General features: G+C 43.5%; 1 protein-coding gene across 5 annotated transcripts in view; it reads left to right on the top strand.

Moving 5' to 3' along the window:
• Positions 1 to 338: 338 nt before the first annotated feature.
• adgrb3 (adhesion G protein-coupled receptor B3) overlaps positions 339 to 19,491 on the top strand; it is a 324,116-nt gene continuing 304,963 nt past the window's right edge. For 2 of the 5 annotated variants that reach the window (XM_017700932.2, XM_017700931.2), the window contains exons 1-2: positions 340 to 900; positions 2,852 to 3,623. In XM_017700932.2, coding sequence (XP_017556421.1) covers positions 2,867 to 3,623 — 757 coding nt within the window. In that variant the 5' untranslated portion in view covers positions 340 to 900; positions 2,852 to 2,866. Of the gene's footprint in view, positions 901 to 2,851; positions 3,624 to 19,491 lie in introns of those variants that run through there. The other 3 variants (XM_037532639.1, XM_037532640.1, XM_037532638.1) reach the window with 3 other exon arrangements.

Below are 19,491 nucleotides of genomic sequence, written 5' to 3'. Positions count from 1 at the left end.
GTAGTCCGCGTGGGCATGCGTGACAGAGGAGGAGAGGAGAGGAGAGGAGAGGGGAGCGTGCGGGTCGCTTGCTTTGATTTCCAATAAACAAAAAGAAGGAGCGAGGGGCTGCGCGCTAAAGCGGAGGGGAGAAAAGGGGAGAGAGAGAGAGAGAGAGAGAGAGAGAGAGAGAGAGAGAGAGAGAGAGAGAGAGAGGGGAGAGCGCAGCAGGAGAGAGGGAGGGAGAGAGAGGGAGAGACGTCCATACGTGCTTTATCTTAGTGGCAGTGACGTGATATTGCAGCTCCAGTGCCGAGAGAGGGAGAGAGAGAGTGAGAGAGAGAGAGAGAGAGAGAGAGAGAGAGAGAGAGAGAGAGAGACTCCCATCTCCCTCCTCACTCGGTGCTCGAGCTCTGCTGCTGCCCTGCTTCACCATCTCTACAGGGAAGAGGAGCGAGGAGAGAGGAGCGAGGAGAGCGCACCACGGCTGGAAGACATACCTTCACATCCACTCTCTCTCCCACATTCCTGATCCTTTTTTTTTTTTTTTTTTTGTGCTTTCTGCTCCCTCTCCCTTCCTCTTTGTCCCCCTCTCTGTGCTGGAGCTGAGGAAAAAAAGGGAGAAAGAAGGGAGAAGGGGAGGAAGGAGGAGAGATGATCCACAGCGGAGCGGAGCGCAGCGCCTTTCGCCTCGCTGACTGACTGACTGGCTGACTGACCGGCTGCCCGGCTGACTGACTGGCTGACCGTCCTGCTGCTGCTGCGCGTCTTGTTGCTCCGCTTCCTTCTCCGCATCGCGCCTCCTCTGCGATGGGAAGCACTGATCCGCACGCCAGCAGCTTCTTCGCACCTGGGCTTTTCTAGAAAGGATGTGCTCATCAAGCATGTGGGAGAAATAGCCATAGCGTCCGGGAGTGTAAGGTAAACTGCTGTTACAATTATTAATAATGATCTTATTTTTATTATTATTATGATGAGCATCTTTATCAACATCACTGTGGCTCCTATTGCAATTCCATTCAAACTCCCATTAAATCAAACTTGCAGCCCCCCTCGGTGCTCCGAGGCGCCTGGCACATGCACTTCGTTGTGCTTTTGATTAACGCTACGTCAGTTTTTCAGGAGAGGCGCTCAGCCTGCAGGGTTAAGGGCAACTTAAGAGGGGTCTTTATTTATTTATTTATTTATTCATTTATTCATTAAGGAGGAGGAGAAGGATGGTGGTGGTGGTGGTGGTGGTGGTGATGGTAGTAGTTGGGGTGGGTGCTGGTGGTGTTGGTGTTGGTGAGGAGTGGGGGGGGGGGGTGTTGGCCAGTTTCTCATTAAATTATAAGGTGCTGAATCTTTTAAACTCCTCCTTTTTCTCTCTCCTTGCCTTAAACCCGAACCTGCCCTGCCTGGCACACACAGCTGTGGTTGTGTCGGAGGCTGAGAAGATAAAGCCACGCTTGTAATCCGTTCATATTCCAGCAGCGGCGGCGGCAGCAGCAGCAGCAGCTGTGAGGAGGGTCTCTTCTAAAATGAAGAGCTGGAGCCCTGTTAAAGGGGGCTTTTGCCTTTTTTTTTCTTTTTTTCTTCGGTAGGGCACCATAAAGCGGTGGCCTGGCGCAGTGGAGCCCGAGAGAGACGTGGGGGGTGTGGGGGGGGGGGGGGGGGGGGGGTGAGAGGTGTATGGAAAGCTTGGTGCTATGTTTGGCACACCGGTGCGCCCTTAAAGCGGTGCGATGTGTTGTGAACGCCTCTGCACGCGCACACACACACACACACACACACACATACACACACGCACACACACACATACACACAGCTGCAATGCCTGCAGGATTAATGCAATCAGGACATCGAAGAGCGTCCCCCCCTCTTCCACCTCCTCCTCCTCCTCCACCATCTCTCCCTCTCTATCTCCATCTCTCTCCGTCGCCGTCTCTCTCGCACACTTCGGTAATCTTCCGCCATACGCTCTTCTTTTTTTATTTATTTCTTATTCTTTTGGTCGTGCCACAAAGGAGAGGATAACCCCCCTCGCTGGTTGTTGTAGCCGAGCGGAGGCTGAAGTTTCCGTGGGTGTGCGGGTGTGTGTGCACGTTTGAAAAGCCTAAAAGTATCGGAATAATGATAGGAAGGCTGGTCGCAGCGCCTGTGGAGCCAGTGAAATGGAGACACTTTCCTGAGAATTTCCCGTGGCAGGCAGTCAGTTAGTCGGTCGGGCTGTCTGTCTGTCTGTCTGTCTGTCTGTGCAGAACGGGATGCAGCCACTGCAGAGCTGCGCCTCGTTGTTATCGCTGACATTCAGCTCCTCGAAACGCCTTTATTCCCCTCCAGAACCGCAATAATTCGAAGTCTAAGTGGGTTACTTACACATGCTGTCACCATTTGGGCTGTTTCCGACCTCAGGCTGTCAGCCCTCATGAGGAGATAGCGAGATTTCCCCTCGGTTTACAGTTGATAATACATGAAAATATATAGTAATAATTATAATCACAGCACTCGTTGGCCGGGCTTCATGTGGAATACCGATTTGCCAGTCGTTTTTTGGTCGTAATGGACATGCAGGTGTCCAAAGTTCTTCTTCTTGGATTTGTGAGGAACCACAAGGTGGCAATGTTTGTCTGAAATGTGTTTTCCTCCCAGGAAAAAAAAGAGAATGATTCGTCAATGATATAACAGCAAATGTGAAATGGCCAATCTAACATAGAAGCCCTGCTTTTGTTTGGCTTATTTATTTATTTATTTATTTCAGTTTTAGCAGTGATATATGTGTACTTATTCTCTCTCTCCCTCTCTCTCTCTCTCTCTCTCTCTCTCTCTACCTCTCTCCACCATCCAGAGTTGATGATGAAGGAAGCTTAGTGTGTCTCTTCTTCTCTTGCAGGCCAAATGACATAGGATGAAGGCTATTCGTAATCTGTTGATTTATATATTTTCCACCTATCTCCTGGTTATGTTTGGATATACCGGTGCCCAAGATTTCTGGTGTTCCACGCTGGTCAAGGGAGTTATTTACGGATCTTACTCTGTGAATGAGATGTTTCCCAAGAACTTCACAAACTGCACTTGGACGTTGGAGAACCCAGACCCGACCAAATACAGCATCTACCTGAAACTGTACAAGCGCGACCTAAGCTGCTCCCAGTTCTCGCTCTTGGTTTACCAGTTCGATCACTTCTCCCACGAGAAGATCAATGAGCTGCTCAAGAACAACGAGTCCATCGTGTACCTGTGCGAGGCCCCCAACGTCTACGTGTTCCTACACTACGACAAAAACTTCGTCCAGCTCCGACGGGTGTTCCCCTACGAAGACAACGGATTGGTCGCCAAGAAGGCCGCTGAGGAGGAGGAGAAGTCCGTGGTGGAGTTTGTGGTGCTGAACAAGGCGAGCCCGAGTCAGTTTGGATGTCAGGTGCTATGTACGTGGCTGGAGAACTGCCTGAAGGGAGAGAAAGGGACGGTGGAATCGTGTGGAGTTGTGTACTCGAAATGCACTTGCCCGCAGCACTTGGGTGACGGGGAATCGGAGAGCGTGTTAATGCTCAACAATGTGGTGTTGCCTTTAAACCCCCAAACGGAAGGGTGCCTGACGCCGCAGCTGCGCGCCGCGCATGCGTGCAACCTGAGCGCCGAGGTCAAGCGGCCATCCAAGGAGGGTGAGTATGCCACAGGCGCGGCTTCCACGGCTAACATTGGCACCAATTTTTTACGCTTTTGGAATGTAGAATATCTATGTTTGGTGACGCCCCCCAGTACCCCTCCACCCTTCCCAATGTTAGAAAGGGGCCATTTCAGCCAAAATAAATGACTTCACAGCACTCTAAACACACAGCACACTTGGCTTTTGTTGATGTTTTGGAGGCCAAATCCAACTCACGTTTGGTGTAGACTCAGATTATGAATTCCTTGACATTAATACCTTGGGCTTTGTCTGGTACACCCTTAAAAATGAAGGGTTCTTTCGCCTTTCTTGGTTGATATAGGACATTTGCATTATGTAAATGCTTCATACCCCCAATTTCAATTATTTTTGAATGGTTCTTTAGAGCACAGAAGAAGAACCCTCTATTTTTAAGAGTGTGGCCGTAAGCCAAGGTGACTGGGCTTTGGTGCAGTCTTGAAGATCAAGACTGTATTGGTTCCAGTGGCCTTGACTTACTGCTAGCAGACAATTTAAAGAAGGGAAACCTTCGTAGACTTGCACATGCTTTTTTCCAATAGCATCATCAGTGGAGCATGCTTTGTTCATATGTGATAAGAATATGACTGGGGGGGGGGGGGGGGCATGGCATGGACTGCAGGCTACGTAATGGCTTAACAATCGAGCTAACAGTAGGAGCCAGTTCGTAAACCAGTGTGTTTCAAGCAAGATGAAGATGCGTCTTATGTGCATTAAGAGGGTCCTATTAACATCTTTGCTCATGCAATTAGGGCTGAATGATGTGGGGAAAATATCCAACTCTGATTCCTTTACCACTTTTACCAAATTAAGGTCCAGGCTTGTAATTTTTGGCCAAGAAAACTAAATATCCACTTTCTGAATGCTGACCATGCTGTGCCAGACGGTCAGTTAGGTGTGTATTCATTGGCAATGTTCACAGCTCAAAGATGTTGGATCGCTTCTGATTGGTCTAACTCATCTATAGGCAGTTGACAAGTAAGACAGTGCTGTAAATAAAAACGCAGCTCTTGCCATTTGAATAAGGCGCTGTTTAAAATTGCGATTTCAACGTAAATCCTTAGTAGTAGTACTAACACACAAATGTGCCTGGACTCTGTTTCTGGCTGTTGGGTATATAATGGCTTCACAGTGAAGAGCCAGATTGTAAAACATTTATCCTCAGCGTAGTTCCACTGAAGGATCTCTTTCACATCTACGACATCAATTCATTTGTTCTGCAAGCATATACACGGACTTCAGGTCTCCTAATAATGCGATGCTGAGTTTGTCTTGGGACGTGATGGTGCTATGAAGACAGACAGCTCACCATTTTAGCCTACAGCAAGCAAAAAGGCCACAAGGGAGGCCTCACGTTCTTACGTCCAAGCAGCGGACACCCTTAACTGCTCTGGCAAGTCCCTAAACCTGCCTGGATATCTCGGAGAACATCTCAAAAATGGGGAAAATCCGCTCCGGTTTTGAGGGATTCCGTCGTGCAGTGACCCTACAGAACGCAAATTAGCCCGAATGCATCTATTGTACTTGATAATGGAGAGCAGTTCAAGAGTGCTTCAAAACAGCGATGGCTCAGCATCTAACAGGAGAGGGAAACTCGTGGGGGAAGGAGGGAGAGCTGGCTGGGTGGGAACGGGCATTGACACACTCGTTTCATTCCGTCACAGTGACTCAAAGATAATGAATCACTCATGGAAGGAAGAGAGAGAGAGAGAGAGAGAGAGAGAGGGAGAGAGTGATGGAGCAAGCCTCCTGTGGCATTCCGTTTCCACAAGCTGAAAATAATAGCCCCCTAGGGAACAAGTGCCAGCCTTGCTGATCAAATGCAACGCTGTGTTTTAGACTTACATGAGTTCAGTCGAGTTAAATAGGCTCCTGCTTTCTTCTTTCCCTCCCTCCTTCTCTCAAACAAGGATTTTCTCGCTCTCTGACCCCAAACGTGTCAGTTTCGGTTGTGCCTGTGCTCGGCCTCCTTGATCTAGGCTTGTACCTGCAAATACGAATCAAGCACGTTGCTCTCGAACAGGTTCACATTGGCGATATTTTATCTGTATTGCGATAAATTGCATCACAGCACACTTTCCTGGCGACGTACGGGTGTCATCAGCACTGAAGAACGTGCGTCTCTCGACGATGTACCAATTACAGGGATGTTGGAAACAAATCCAGCGTAGTTACTGCATGAGCTTCATAGTAAATAGCAGCTAGTTGGATGTCGGTCTGTTTGGACAGCATCTTTGGTTTATTTCTCCTCAAATGGCTATTTGGAGAAGAATCGAGCTCCTAGTAGGTGTCACAGTGGCTGGATGGAGACAAAGGTCTCAAAGACATACTGGACGCCAACAGACTATAATCCACTAGGTCAGCTCTCAAGAATCTCCAGTGTTGCCTAGTACGTCCTGTGACTTTGACTTTCTTTGTAATTGCTTCCCGAACTCTGTCAGAGTCAAAGTAGAACTGCAGTCCTTGGAATGTTCTTGAAATTCTCTCATAATCTGTGTTTTTGTTCCCCAAATTTTGAGTGGAATTATGACTCTGTGGAATATTACAGGTTGTTTTCACTTCCTCACGAACAAAACCTTGTATCTCAGTTTTTGTCGTTTTTCAGTTTTTGGCATAATTTTTTATAAACCTCTTGTTCTTTCCATTGTGTCTAAATTCCATGATGAATGGACCAACATAAACTACCCCAAATTACTTGGGAAAATGTCTGGTTCCATTGACTTACATTAAAGTGTACATTAAAGTGTGTTTTCTCTTTCTGCTGTAACGTTACCATTTTGGACATACAGCTGTTTTCTCTTTTGTCCTGAGCTTGGTTTTGGCTCCACTGGCTCTCAGTTGTTCTTCAAGGGTTCTCAACATGAACTTCCATTGTATTAACTTGACTTTTGACACAAAGACTTTTCTTGGCTGCATGAAGCCTAGAAAGATTGAGATGCCAAATCTACTCGTAGCTGCAGAGCCGCTACCGCTCAATACACTCTATACACACTAATGTTTCATGGATGGGTGGATGGATAAATAATAGTATAAAATGTACTATTATAAAATATTCGCAGGTTCTTTAGTTAGGAAAATGGTTCTATATAGCACCAAAAAGGATTCTTGTATTGTTAGGATGTCAAGCTTGTAATAATAGAAGAAGCTGTTTTGGTGCTTTATACTCTTTCCTGTATAGAACCATCTACAGCACTTTATCCATCAGTCTGAAGAACCTTTCCACCACGCAAAAACCCTTTAATCATGCAGATGGTTCTTTGAGCGTTCATGGTTCTATATTGAACCATTGTCTTTACTAAAGAACCCTTGACGAACCATATTTTGTAGGGTGCGTAAGGTTGGTCACGCGGTGATGTTGGGAACGGTGGGCCGATGCCGATATCCAGTATTCTTATGTACATATCAGCCGATTAGCATCACAGAGTATTATATAATATAGTATTTAGTTCAGTTCCTGTAAAATAAATAAAACTTCTTTTTAGTGCAGCAACCCAGCATCGCCTGAACACTGTGCTCAAAAAAGGTGTCGTCAGATGTCTTTTCGAAATATCAGCCAAGTCTGAACATCCGTCCGGTGTTGATATTGCGATGCGATAGTTATGTTTTATCACTAACGTCAAAATATTCTTTTTTGAGTACATCAGAGCTTCTAGATTCAGATTCAGATCCTTAAAGAAAGTGTATGAACAACAACAACAACGATACAATTATAGTTGCTGTTCTTTCTTCAGTTGTTTGTAGGGAACTATAATAGTAGATAATCCTCTCACACGTCCTTCACCAAGTTTTAGCCGAGCCTCTTTGAATTCTCCTTCAGTCATATTCATCTGCTCAGGTCGGCACGTTGTGTGCAATTACACATCTCCACCAGAGAGGGCTCCAAATCCCCAAAACTTACACGGTGCAGCTTTAATGTAGCGCTGGTGCATTTCATTCACGCTCGTTCGCAAAACCTTATAAAAAGCGAAATATGGTGAAGAATATCACGTATCATATAAAAACATGTTCAGGTACCCCGATACAGTCTTCCTTCGGTATCGCCCACCCTTGATCTGAAGTATGTAGTGTTTGTTTGTATAGTATTACATGATGGTGTGCAATCCCAGCGCTGCATCCATGTCAATATCTGAATGAAAAACAACAGCTAGCACCCCTGCTTTATTCGGCTCAGTAGTCTGGCAGCAGCAATTACATAAAAACACAGTGGCTGGACGTTTCAGGGCATTTCTGCAATGTGACCGTGTCCTGGAATAAAAAAAACAAAAAACAAACAACCAGTCAACATTCATGTTTAGTGAAGCTTACCAGCACCAGCTTAGTTTACCCCCCCGTGAAGATTCCACTCAGTGTGCCTATTTATAGAGCGACAGTTCCAAATCCTCCTTCTTTTTTTTTTTTTCTCATCTGGATATCCGGTGGATGCCTCTCGGGTTCAAAAGAGTCCCGTCCCTCCTGTTGCAATCAGAGTGTAACGGCTGCTCTTCCTTACAGGGGTGGAATCGACAGTGTCACTGTAGAAGAAGCCCTCCGATAAGACCAAAATAAGGGCTTTCTTTGATATCCTCCCCCTCCCGTGCCTGCTTTGTGTACGGCAGCAGAGCGTGGCCTTTGAATGAGGATGCTGAAAGGCTCCTGAAAATGCAATTATTTATTTATTTTTTTTCCTGGCTCACTGCTCTTTGCTCCATAATATCCTTCTAGCCGGCAAGAAAGGTTGATTAGACTTTATAATACCATCAGTGTTTGAAATGCGGCCTCGCCGGGCACACAAAAGTAAAGTGTTTTGAAATGTAAAAAACATATTATACTTGCATAATGGGTCATTATGATGGCGCTGCACATTAAGACACACTCCAGCATGCATTAGTTGACTGCATTATTACTACGACGCTTGTTTGTATTTACGATGCCGTTGCAGCATTAACCGCAGTGCTTGTCTTTTTTTTTTTTTTTTTGTGCATACACCTTTCGTAAAGCTCTGGGAGGTTGATTTGGATTATTGTGATGACTCAGTGTGGTTCAGCCATCTCTGCCGTAGCTATAATTGGACCGGCGTGTAATTCCTTTCAGGCCTTTTTCGCAGAAGCTGGAATCAAGCCACCAAATACACAGGTAGATGGAACATGAGTTAATGATTGCCTGCCTTTATTAACCGCAGCAGACACACAATGCGGTGATTGAAAGCAGCACACCGTTCCGTTCTCGAAGAGATGGGACGGGAAAAGCGCATTCTCATTGTTCGGCTGCGAATATCGCTCCCAAGAGGCCTAGGCTTTCAGTCTGTATTCTTCGGCTCTATAAGCTGTCTAATCCCTCGCAGCCAGGTGTAGGTAGGGCTCGAATTTGAATTTTGGGAACAAGTTTAGACAGAAAATCACACGTTTCTAGTCTCAGGGCCAAGCCTCTTAGTACTTCCGGCGCAAATGTGGTGCATTTGGCCTGAAAAAGCAGGCGTGTCATGTGTAAAACTGTCTTATGCAGCTAAATGTGCAGTTCATGAGGCCTGTGCATGGAATAATGCATAAGTGGTGATGTCTGGTTGGAGATATTAGGAGTGCAGCTACTAACAGAACATATTCAGTTTACTGAAGACTCAGCAAGCAGGTTTGCATGACTTGTCTCCATTTATTGAAACCCGGTGTCAAAAAGTAGTGGTAGTGCCTCAAAGACGTGTTTGAGTGATTGCCAAGTGTTTGGAGTATCAAAGCTTCCAGAGTTTCCCTAGTGTTTGGAATATTAGTGCTTTCATGGGTTACCTGCTGTTTGGAATATCAGAGCTTCTAGAGATGGCCTAGTGTTTGGAGTATCAAAGCTTCCATAGTTTGCCTAGTGTTTGGAATATCAGTGCTTCCAGAGTTTCCCTAGTGTTTTGAGCATCAAAGCTTCCATGGTTTGCCTCGTGTCTGGAATATCAGAGCTTCCAGAGATTGCCTAGTGTTTGGAGTATGAGAGTTTCCAGAGTTTGTCTAGTGTTTGGAGTGTCAGAGCTTCCGGAGTTTGCCTAGTGTTTGGAATATCAGAGCGTCCAGAGTTTGCCTAGTGTTTGGAATATCAGAGCGTCCAGACTTTGTCTAGTGTTTGGAATAGTACAGCTTTCAGAGTGTACATAGTATTTGGGATAAGGGTTTGCTTAGTGACTCCAATGACACTAACTTTCTTTGTTATTGTTTCCCAGGTTCCAGTCTGTGAGTCAGGGAAGAGTTAGATTGGAATTACACCCTTGTGGAATATTTTGGAGTGAAAGAACTTCATTCATTCTTCCACACTGAACTTACATTTTCTTTTTCACCCCACCTCTCAGTGCCAAAACTACTTCAGGCTGCAGAGCTGATTGAGCACAACAGCTTACTCAGCCTGTTCTCAGACGAGTTCCCAATGTTGGAATTCTTTTCAGAAATATAGCAAGCTTGGGTGGTGGATTATAATGTAAATCCCTTCTCCCCTCAAACAAACACAGTACAGCGAGAATTCCTGGTCATTATTCAGCCAATGCATATATGCACTGGTCAGTTATTATTGACCAGTCAGAAATGAGATATTCTCAGTATTATTTTTAGGCTTCTTTCCTCAATAGCTTTCAAATGGTGGGTGATGAAAAGGTTAATGTGTGAGTTGTCATTGTTAGCAGCCACAATACAGTCAGCTTCCATTTATATCTCTTCTGAAATAAAACGTTTATTTATGTGGAGCAACATAAACGCTGTGAGAGCTAAGCAGCCGTCTATTACACAAGTGGCAACCATCGGGGTCCAAGCACTTTGCGCCTAATGGAGACAGTAGAACGCAACAGCCTTTTTACAGTGGCCTTTATTTATAATAGATGTAGGGTATCAATAGGAGCTTTCATACTCACAGACATGTTGACCTTGCTATGGCAAGCAACCCATTTTAAATCAAAATACCTATAAAACAGTACAATACTTGGACATGACCTGCAGTTGTGTGGTTGCTAAACTCAAAAGACTTTCTACAGCAGTCACCCCTGTTTTTTAGTCTCAGAGTGCACCAGAATTTTAAATCACTGAAAACTGACCTTGTAACAGTGCTACTGCACTGATTTCAGAACTGTGTAATGTAATACCCCGACGGCTCAAAGAACCAAATGGCTAAATGTTGTTGTTTTTTTGTTTTTTTTGCTACAGCAATGATGACCAGTTCTATTCTCTACTGCATTTCTTCTTTTTTTTGTACTCAATGATGGAGAACGTGTATTTGGTTCTTGAAATAATCATTTAAAATTGATTCTATATTGTACAAAAAAGTAATCAAACGTTTTTAGTACTATATAGAACATTTTTGCTACTACCTATTGTGTCAAAAGTCACAGGACACCGTTTTATTTTATTTTATTTTTTATGCTGTCACAAGCCTCCACGATGCGATGCTGAAGGTGGTGTTTGTTGCTGATTTTACCAGCATACACAGTTTGTTTGAGCTGATGCCAGAGATAAAAGTCGATAATAAAATAAAAAATAAATAAATAAAACAAAAACCTGTCCTGTGACTTTTGACTCACCCTGTATAAATAAAACAGAACTCATTTGGTCGGGGCTTATTATTGATTTGCTTCTTTAAAGGCAACTGGAAATGACACTACTTTTGCTGTGTTGGACATTTATATTTATATATCCAAGTTAAGTGTGACAAAAGTATCGATAAACCATATTATTATTCATAAAAGGCAGATCAAAATGCTTAACCCTCCTCTTTTTTTGTGTCTCGGCATGTCAACATGTATTTATTTCTGGTATCTTGGACCTCGTGGAGTGCCTTAAATGGCTCATGAAGGTGCTATACCAGAGGTCACCAATCTCATCCAGACAGTGGCTGCAGGTTTTCACTCCAATCAAGCTGAAACACACCTGATTCCACTTGTTTAATCAGCCGGTCTCGGTCTCCAGACAATTAATAGGTTATTTGAGATGTGCTGGAATGAAAACCTGCAGATGAGATTGGTGACTCGTGCCTTAAAAGGCCTCTACAGAGTGATTCCACAGTAGAACCGTTTTTTATTTCTCTTTGTTATTTTCACAGCCGGAGTGTAAAACCTCTACATGATGTAAAAGTTTCATTCCAGTCGAAGGTTCCTCCCAGAACAGTACACACAAGCCCAAAAGCTTTAAAGGACTTGTTTTAAGGAGGCAGAGCTACGTTGCAATTAATGCAGCTCCTCTCAGTCATTTATTTCTGTGTTATTGTGCGGCTGTCGTGGCCATCATGGGGGATTGGGCCAGACTGCTATTTCTTTTCTTTATCATCTCCTCTTCAGGCACCGTGACACTTGATGTGATGGCTCAAAGTCGTCCGCTCCAAATTGTATCTCTTAAATTAGTCACTAATGCAGCCTCGGCTGGAGAAGATGAGCAACATCTTGAGGCATTGTCTCATTACAAGCCTCCCTCCTTCCGTCTGCCCTTGGCCAGCAGCCTGCTCATTCTCTCCTAATGTTTTGTTTTTTGTGTTTGCTTTTTTTTTTGAGAAGAATTTTGGCCGCCTGCGCTGGAGGAACCAGCTAGCACTGCGTGATAGCACTAGCGTGCCGGCGCGAGTGGTCCTCGTTGCGTTTAGGCTCCAGAGGGCATCGCGGAATGGGACGACGGATGATACTAATGAAGTAGGCTGCACTCCAGCTGTCAGGTCATTTCTGCTGAGTCACTCGGTCGTCTTGCCCAGGCGCAGGGTTGTCTGCCTCACCGCAATTTTTAATGGCAGGTGCCCTCTTCTCTGAGAAAGGCTGCTATTTCTTGCTGTGAGACATGCAGTAGCCTAGTTGACAGAGATGGAGGTTTAAAACAGTTTATCTGTCCATGTTCTGTTGTTTTGTAAATGTGAGGTTGGACCTTACACAATGCTGAGAGGTTTTAATTCTGTCTGGAAGCATCATTCAGGTTTGGTGAAGATGCATGTTTATGTAGAGTCGCTACATACATCGTCGCTGTCCAAAGAAAACGATGTATCTCCATTTCTGTTGAGTTCTGATTTTTGACCAGTGGTGGACGAAGCACAGAAACCCTGTACATTTACGGCATTTGGCTGACGCTCTTATCCAGAGCGACTTACAGTTTGATCATTTTACACAGGCAGGCCAAGGTGGTGTTAGGAGTCTTGCCCAAGGACACTTATTGGTATAGTGTAGGGTGTTTGCCCAGTCTACAGTGTAGAGGGCAGAGGTGTTAACCACTACACTATACCAACCACCTGTACTTGAGTTAAAGTCGAGACACCCAAGGTAAAATATTACTCCAGTAAAAGTAGAAGTTCCTCCCTTTAGACCACCACTTGAGTAAAAGTACTAAAGTATTTCCCTTCAAATGAACTAAAAGTAAAAGTACTAAAAGAGTAATTGTGGCTCTGATGTCCTGTTATCATTTTTATAACCAGACTGGCTTCATGAACTCATTTCAGGTGAAAGTCCTCCAGCGTCTCTCTTGGTAAACCAGTCTTTTAATAGAACGTCATTAATTAGTGACGCTGACGTCTATTAAAATGATCAGAAGCACAAAACACTGAAGGTAAACAGTTTCCATCAGGGAGAACTGAGTGGCTCTGAAATCACTTTTACACACAAGCAAAGTTTCAGTTTCAGATTTATTTACAACTTAGTTCCAAGTTTAAGTTGAATAAAAACTGGCTTTAAACTCAGGATCACAGATGAGCTCCTTTACTATGTTGATCTGTAGGCGTCTGTTCATAAACATCAACCAGCCCAAACTCATTTACTATAAAATGAAATGGTGTTTGTAGAAATTCAGAAAAAAGCCGCGTCAGTCTCGACTGCATATGTGGACATATTTCTATATTGAGCTCTATTTACACAAAGTTAGGTTAGTTCATCATTTATGTTGAACAGACTCTCCCAAAGTTTTACGCTGCTGCGCTGACGTTGAACCGCGTGCTGCACTGGGTCGCTCTGACCAACAGGTCAAAACCAGCTCTAAACAAAGTGACCGCTGGGCCCTGATTGGTGCTCTGGCTTTGCGCTTCTTTCGTTTTGACATGTGACGTTTTTATACACACAGAAACCAAAAAGAACGACAGATTTCTCAAAATGTAGGAGGAAAAAGTCGGATATTAGACTCTGAAATGTAGTGGAGTGAAAGGAAAAAGTCGCCCAGAACGGAGAAACTTCAGTACAGATACACCAAAAAATACTAAAGTACAGAAACTCATTACATTTACTCAGATACTCAGTTACTCAGTTACTGTCCACCAGTTTTCAGCACCATTTCAACACACCAGTTGTCCCTTACATTTTGTGAAAACTTCATGACGAATGGCCCAACAGAAATGCTCTAAAAACAATTGGAATAAAATCTCTTTACATTGACTTACATTGAAAGCTATCAGTGTTTTTGCCTTGTCCTGTAAAGTTACTGTTTTGTAGGTACTAGTTTTTCTTTGGACAGCGACAATATGCACTTGTACCTGATCAAAACTTGGCAGTTTGAAAACAATAGCAACACATTTGTCACCTTGGTAATGTTAGCCAACTCGGTTACACACAAAAAGAAATACTACTTAATCTAGCCTAACAGTGTGACCTTTCACACACACAAAATAAAGATGATTTCAAATCAGTAATGCAGTCTAAAGTGCATTATTACTCTAAATCGGGGTGCACAAGTCATGGAGGAACAGTGCCCAGCAGGCTTTCCTACTCGACCAGACCCACTAAAGTGTAATCAGGGGTGTTCGGACAGGTAAATTACCAACTTATGCTGCAGTCAGGTGGGCTCCAACCTCACAATAGTTGCAAGAGAAGAACATTCGATAGGTCAGTTGGAGCTCTCGCATTAAGTACTGGAGCAGTGGTTTTCCACCTGCGAGCCCCTCAGTGGAGTGTTGTGGTATTGCAAGAGGGCCATTGGCTCATCAGTTTTGCTTTAATTACTTAGAGCTGTTTGTCACGCATTCCCAATTCCCAGGATTCTGGACACAATCATGTGACTTCAGACTCAGACTCTGACTCACAGACCTATCAGAATTCCCCGGAATTCTAATATGATTCACCTGCGTTGGTCAGGTGAATAGGGTTTGGTCTAGTATTTAAGCCATGGCTTAACATAGGCATAGTGCGAAGTATTGCGTCTATGAGTGCATACCGAGCCATACTCTGGACTGCCTTGCTTCCCTGTTTGACCCCTGCTTGGGTTAACCGTTTGATCGTTTCTTTGTCTTTGCCCCTTGTGACTGTCGCCGGTGTTATTGAATCTGTGTATCGACTCTTGGACTCCTTTTGGACCACGCATTTGCCTGTGCACTATCTATATATTAAAATCCACTGTTTAGGATCTGCATGACCAACCTAACTGACATGGCTTCATACAGGGTGATTTAAAAAGATTCATCCGATGTCAAAATCATTATTTCACTTGTAAATCGTTACAGATCAATGCAGCAAGTTGTACATGGTTTAAATGAGCATAAGGTTTATTATGTAACTTTACAAGTGCTCAATAGGACCTCTGGCGATGAGGGAGCCATCTTTCGGTGATGGTCAGAAACTCTATGACCCCCTCTTTCAATTGGATTGTGATTGATTCCTAGACGCGTCACGGTTTTATAAATGTGGCACTTTGAAATAGGATGAATCTTTTTGAATCACCCGGCATTTTCAGTGCTTGTCAACATTCCTTTTCTTTGACTGTGGAATTGCAATGCGGGGATGTACCTTATTGATAGGCCACATTGTGGTGTATTTGTTTGCATCTTAACCCTGTACCAAGAAATGGGCCCACCACCAGGCCCGAAGTTTTAGTATAGACTTCTGTAACCTAAGAAAAGCTCCATTAGTTTGCACTGAAGACCCTGTAGTAAGGAATAATAAGCCTGGAGCGATAAGGGGTTAAACAACCACAAAAGCTTTGTGCTGAACACTCTTCCAGTTAACACTAAGATGCTTTTGGGAAACTTGGCCTGGGTCGGTTAAATCTTCTTGTGGGTCACGCAGAAGTTCAGACCCTCATCTGCTAGAGCCTTCGTGCCATGGCATGAAAAGGTCTCGGATGACGTGCCGACTCCTTCGTGACTCAGCGCTTTACAGTCGCAATTAAAAGGATAGTTAAGATTAAAAGGTTCTTCTCCGAACAGGAGACGAGGCTGCCAAAGTATCGGACTTGGAGAAGGCGCCTTTGCGCAGTGTCACCGGCCAACAGAAAGTCCTTAGCACCGCATCTTCGTGGCATCACGTGGCCCTTTATTCCCTTTGGATCTCGGTCAAGTCCCTCCATAGTCACAGTGCATTATGTCCGTCCCTATTGTTCCCGGCCCTCGGAGGCCATTTCGGCTCCCGGTCGAGGGACTAGGGCGTCGGGATCCATCTTTCCCCTTGTCTTTTTCCAGAAATGTCAAATGTTATGGCTGTGCTAGAAGGATCTGATGGTAATCAGTACCAGTGCCCTTTTTCTCAGTAAAGGTTGCTTCTAAATGCATGACTCAGACATAAAGGAGAGTGCCAGTTTTAATGCATGCGCCGCAATTACATTCGCAAATGGATTGCAAAACCTCTGTGGAAAATGAATTATCTGTGAAGAGCATATCAATGAAAGTCACGCACTGGATTCCATTTGTTTTTGCGAAGCTTGCAGGTTTCGCCGTCGACCATAAGCAAACAATCTGATATTTCTATGAATATTAAGCATCAGCTGTCCTTCTTTATCCTCAGCCGCCAAATCGCGCCACAGTATAAGTAGTCAGTCAGATTGCATTTGACTGAATGTGTCTCAGAGGTGAATGCCTGACAGTAGACTCCACCGTGGGTGTCCCAGTGGTCTCGTCATAGTCGTTGAAAGGAAAAAAAAAATATTATGCAAAATGATATATGCCGGTTCTACCATCATGAACCTGTGGATGCCCCCGCAATCATCCTTGACAGTGATTTTTTTCAATTCTCCCATTCAATTAAAGCTAGAAAGGTGTTTATATGAGCAGGACGCATTTATTTGCTCTATATATTTGCACTACTATTACAGTAAATTTGAATTTTAACTCATTAGATGTAGAGATTTCGTATATGTTACAATTATTTTGCAGCCCTCTGGGTCATGCATCAGTTATAATACTTCAATATGTAAGTTATTACTGTATGTAAACCATGTTTTTGAATGGTGCCCCATTTTTTTCTGGGAAATGCCAAAAGATCTGATTGTGTTTGCTCTCCTATAAGCTTTAATACTTGCCCGTTCACGAGTGGCACCACAGCATGAGCTACCATTATTACGAGCAGTTCATGCATTGTGTGGAATCAAAGCTGTCAACATTATAATAGTGTTAAGTGACCATAATAATAAATGTCACTCACTTCTGTTCATATACGGTTCCTGCATAAATGCAGCATCTGACCGGGCTTGAAAATCTCTTGAGCTTGAGTTTTTCAGGTGAAATAGCGTATGAAATGAGTCTGGAGAGGTGCATCAACATGGCTCGTCTTATTGACACTGTAAAAAAAACAACATAGAAACAACGGCAGCACCATTAGAGTCTTTCTTTTGGACTTTAAAATCAATCCAGGGCCCCAAATTACAAATCGAGTTGGTGTCTGAGCTCACAATTATGTTACCCAGGCGAACACGAATGAGGTACATTAGGCGAACACAGCCTTAAGCAAAACACTGGTGTGGTAATTGAGGTAGCGCAACCTAGAGTGTTTACAGAGTCAGCGCAGGTCGGAATATGGCTGCAAACGATCCCGCTGATTATCAGCATAAATCCTTATGCTCCTCACAAAAGGTACTGTGTGTATTATGCATCATGCCTTTGAGTAAATCAGTCAACGACTTGTATCTATATTTGCATATATTTAAAATGGATCGTTTGGCAAGGGAATAGACGAATGGCTTGAGGGTTCAAGGTCCAGGAGTTGTTTTCTAGTCTTCAAGTGCCCATTCTGATGTTGTTCTAATATAATAGTGTAAAAAAATAAAAGGATAAAAAAAGAAAAAAACATTGGGCCTCATTCACCAACCATTTTTAAATATACCTTTCTACTTAAAACTACTTTTACGCAGTTTTGACCAGGATACTACAGAATCAAATCTCAAGAGCACAAAGGGGAGGACAGTTCTGCGATTTGAGAAGACGTCGTGAATCTGACAGAGACTTTATCCTGGGATCTTTCTCAAGAACACATTTAAGAACAAACTTAGGAAGAAATTTGGTAAACGAGGCCCAATGTCATCCCCAACCTCGATCTTCCAGCACCCTGCAACGTCGTCTTTATTGGAGCTCGTATTTTAGGTTTCTGCTAAGGTTTCTGCTGATGTGTAAGTAATAAGTGGCTGAAAATGTGGCTTACATTAATATATTAATATTTCCCTTTCCATTTTTGGTTTAATTGAGCATTCAATGTTATAAAAGCACAATATTTGAAACAAAAGCTGTGCCTTAAAGTGTCCCAACCTAACACAGTAGTCACAATGTAGTATACCAGTCGAACCCCTGTGACTAGATCATAATGGTGGGCAATATTGATCAGATTTATTATGACAGTGTTTTAGATTTTATATGTGTGTGTGTGTGTGTGTATATATAACCCAAAAAACTTGGGACGCTGTGCAGAATGTAAATAAAAATAGAATGCAATAAAGAAAGTAGTACAAAAAGACAACATATCAGATGTTAAAATCTGGATCGGGCATCTTTACCACTGTATTTCATCACCTCTTCTTTCTCTTTCAACACTCGGTAAGTGTTTGCGAACTGAGGAGCCACTGCTGTGGTTTTGAAAATGTTTTTCATTGTATTTTTCATTTCATTTCATTAATGTGCCAAATGTTAACAATGGTGACAGGTCTGGACTGCAGGCAGGTCAGTTTATCAGCCAGACCCTTAATACGGAGCAGTGCTGTTGCAATACATGCAGAATGTGGTTTGACATTGTCTGGCTGAAATAATCAAGGCCTTCCCCGAAAAATATGCCGTCTGAATGGCAGACAAATGTTGCCAAAACATGTATATATCGTTCAGCATTAATGGTGCCTTCTCAGATGTGCACATCACCCATGCTATTTACATTCGTGCACCCTTATATCATCATGAATGCTGTGCACTGACAACAAGCTGAGTGGTCCACGATTTCGTAAAAAAGAATTTTGAGTGTTGATTTGTCAGCCCACAGGACAATCTTCCCCTTCACCTCAGTCCATTTTAAATGAGCTTAGGCCCAGAGAAGGTGGCAGCGTTTCTGGATTCTGGATCTGGATGTTTAGATGTGGTCTCACAACCTCACGGCATCGCATTAATGAGCTCAAACTGCTTCCTAAAATTGCCAAAATGCTTCCTTCGCACTGTTTTTCTGTACCCAGTGTCTTAATAACCTGACAGCTTGTTTTGATTGGACAATGTTTTGTTCTCTCCTTCTCTTAAAATGACACCAATAGGAACCTTACACAGGATTTTAAGCGTTATTTAGACCGAATGGAATATTTGACTGTTTTTACATCTTAATTGTCTTCAAAACAGTCTGGTGCATCCAGATAATGGCATACGTTACCATTAGATGTCAGACAAACATTGTAAATATATTATAAATGAAAAATTGGTTGGCAGCAGCTGTTTTATGAGCATTATAACGTGGGCATTATTTAGTAAAGCAGTATTTCGGTATGTGAACGTCACCCTAAACCTTTTATAGGTGATATTTCGCCCCTCGTTGCTACATCGATTAAGACTTAGCAGTATTAAGAAAGTAAACTATGGGTTTTTTTTTTGTTTTTATTCGCTAAAGTCATTTTGTGTGGATTCATTTTTGCACCAGGGCCCTTAAGATCCTCGTTGTGTTTCTGATTATCCCCAAACGTCTTTTCACATTAGGGCCTTCTGACAGCTGACATCCCTGATGTTCCCCC

This window comes from Pygocentrus nattereri, chromosome 22, assembly GCF_015220715.1.
Source record: "Pygocentrus nattereri isolate fPygNat1 chromosome 22, fPygNat1.pri, whole genome shotgun sequence".
NCBI classification, from domain to species: Eukaryota; Metazoa; Chordata; class Actinopteri; order Characiformes; family Serrasalmidae; genus Pygocentrus; species Pygocentrus nattereri.
The sequence above is the reverse complement of the archived record's forward strand: the minus strand, read 5'-3'. Positions and strand labels throughout refer to the sequence as shown.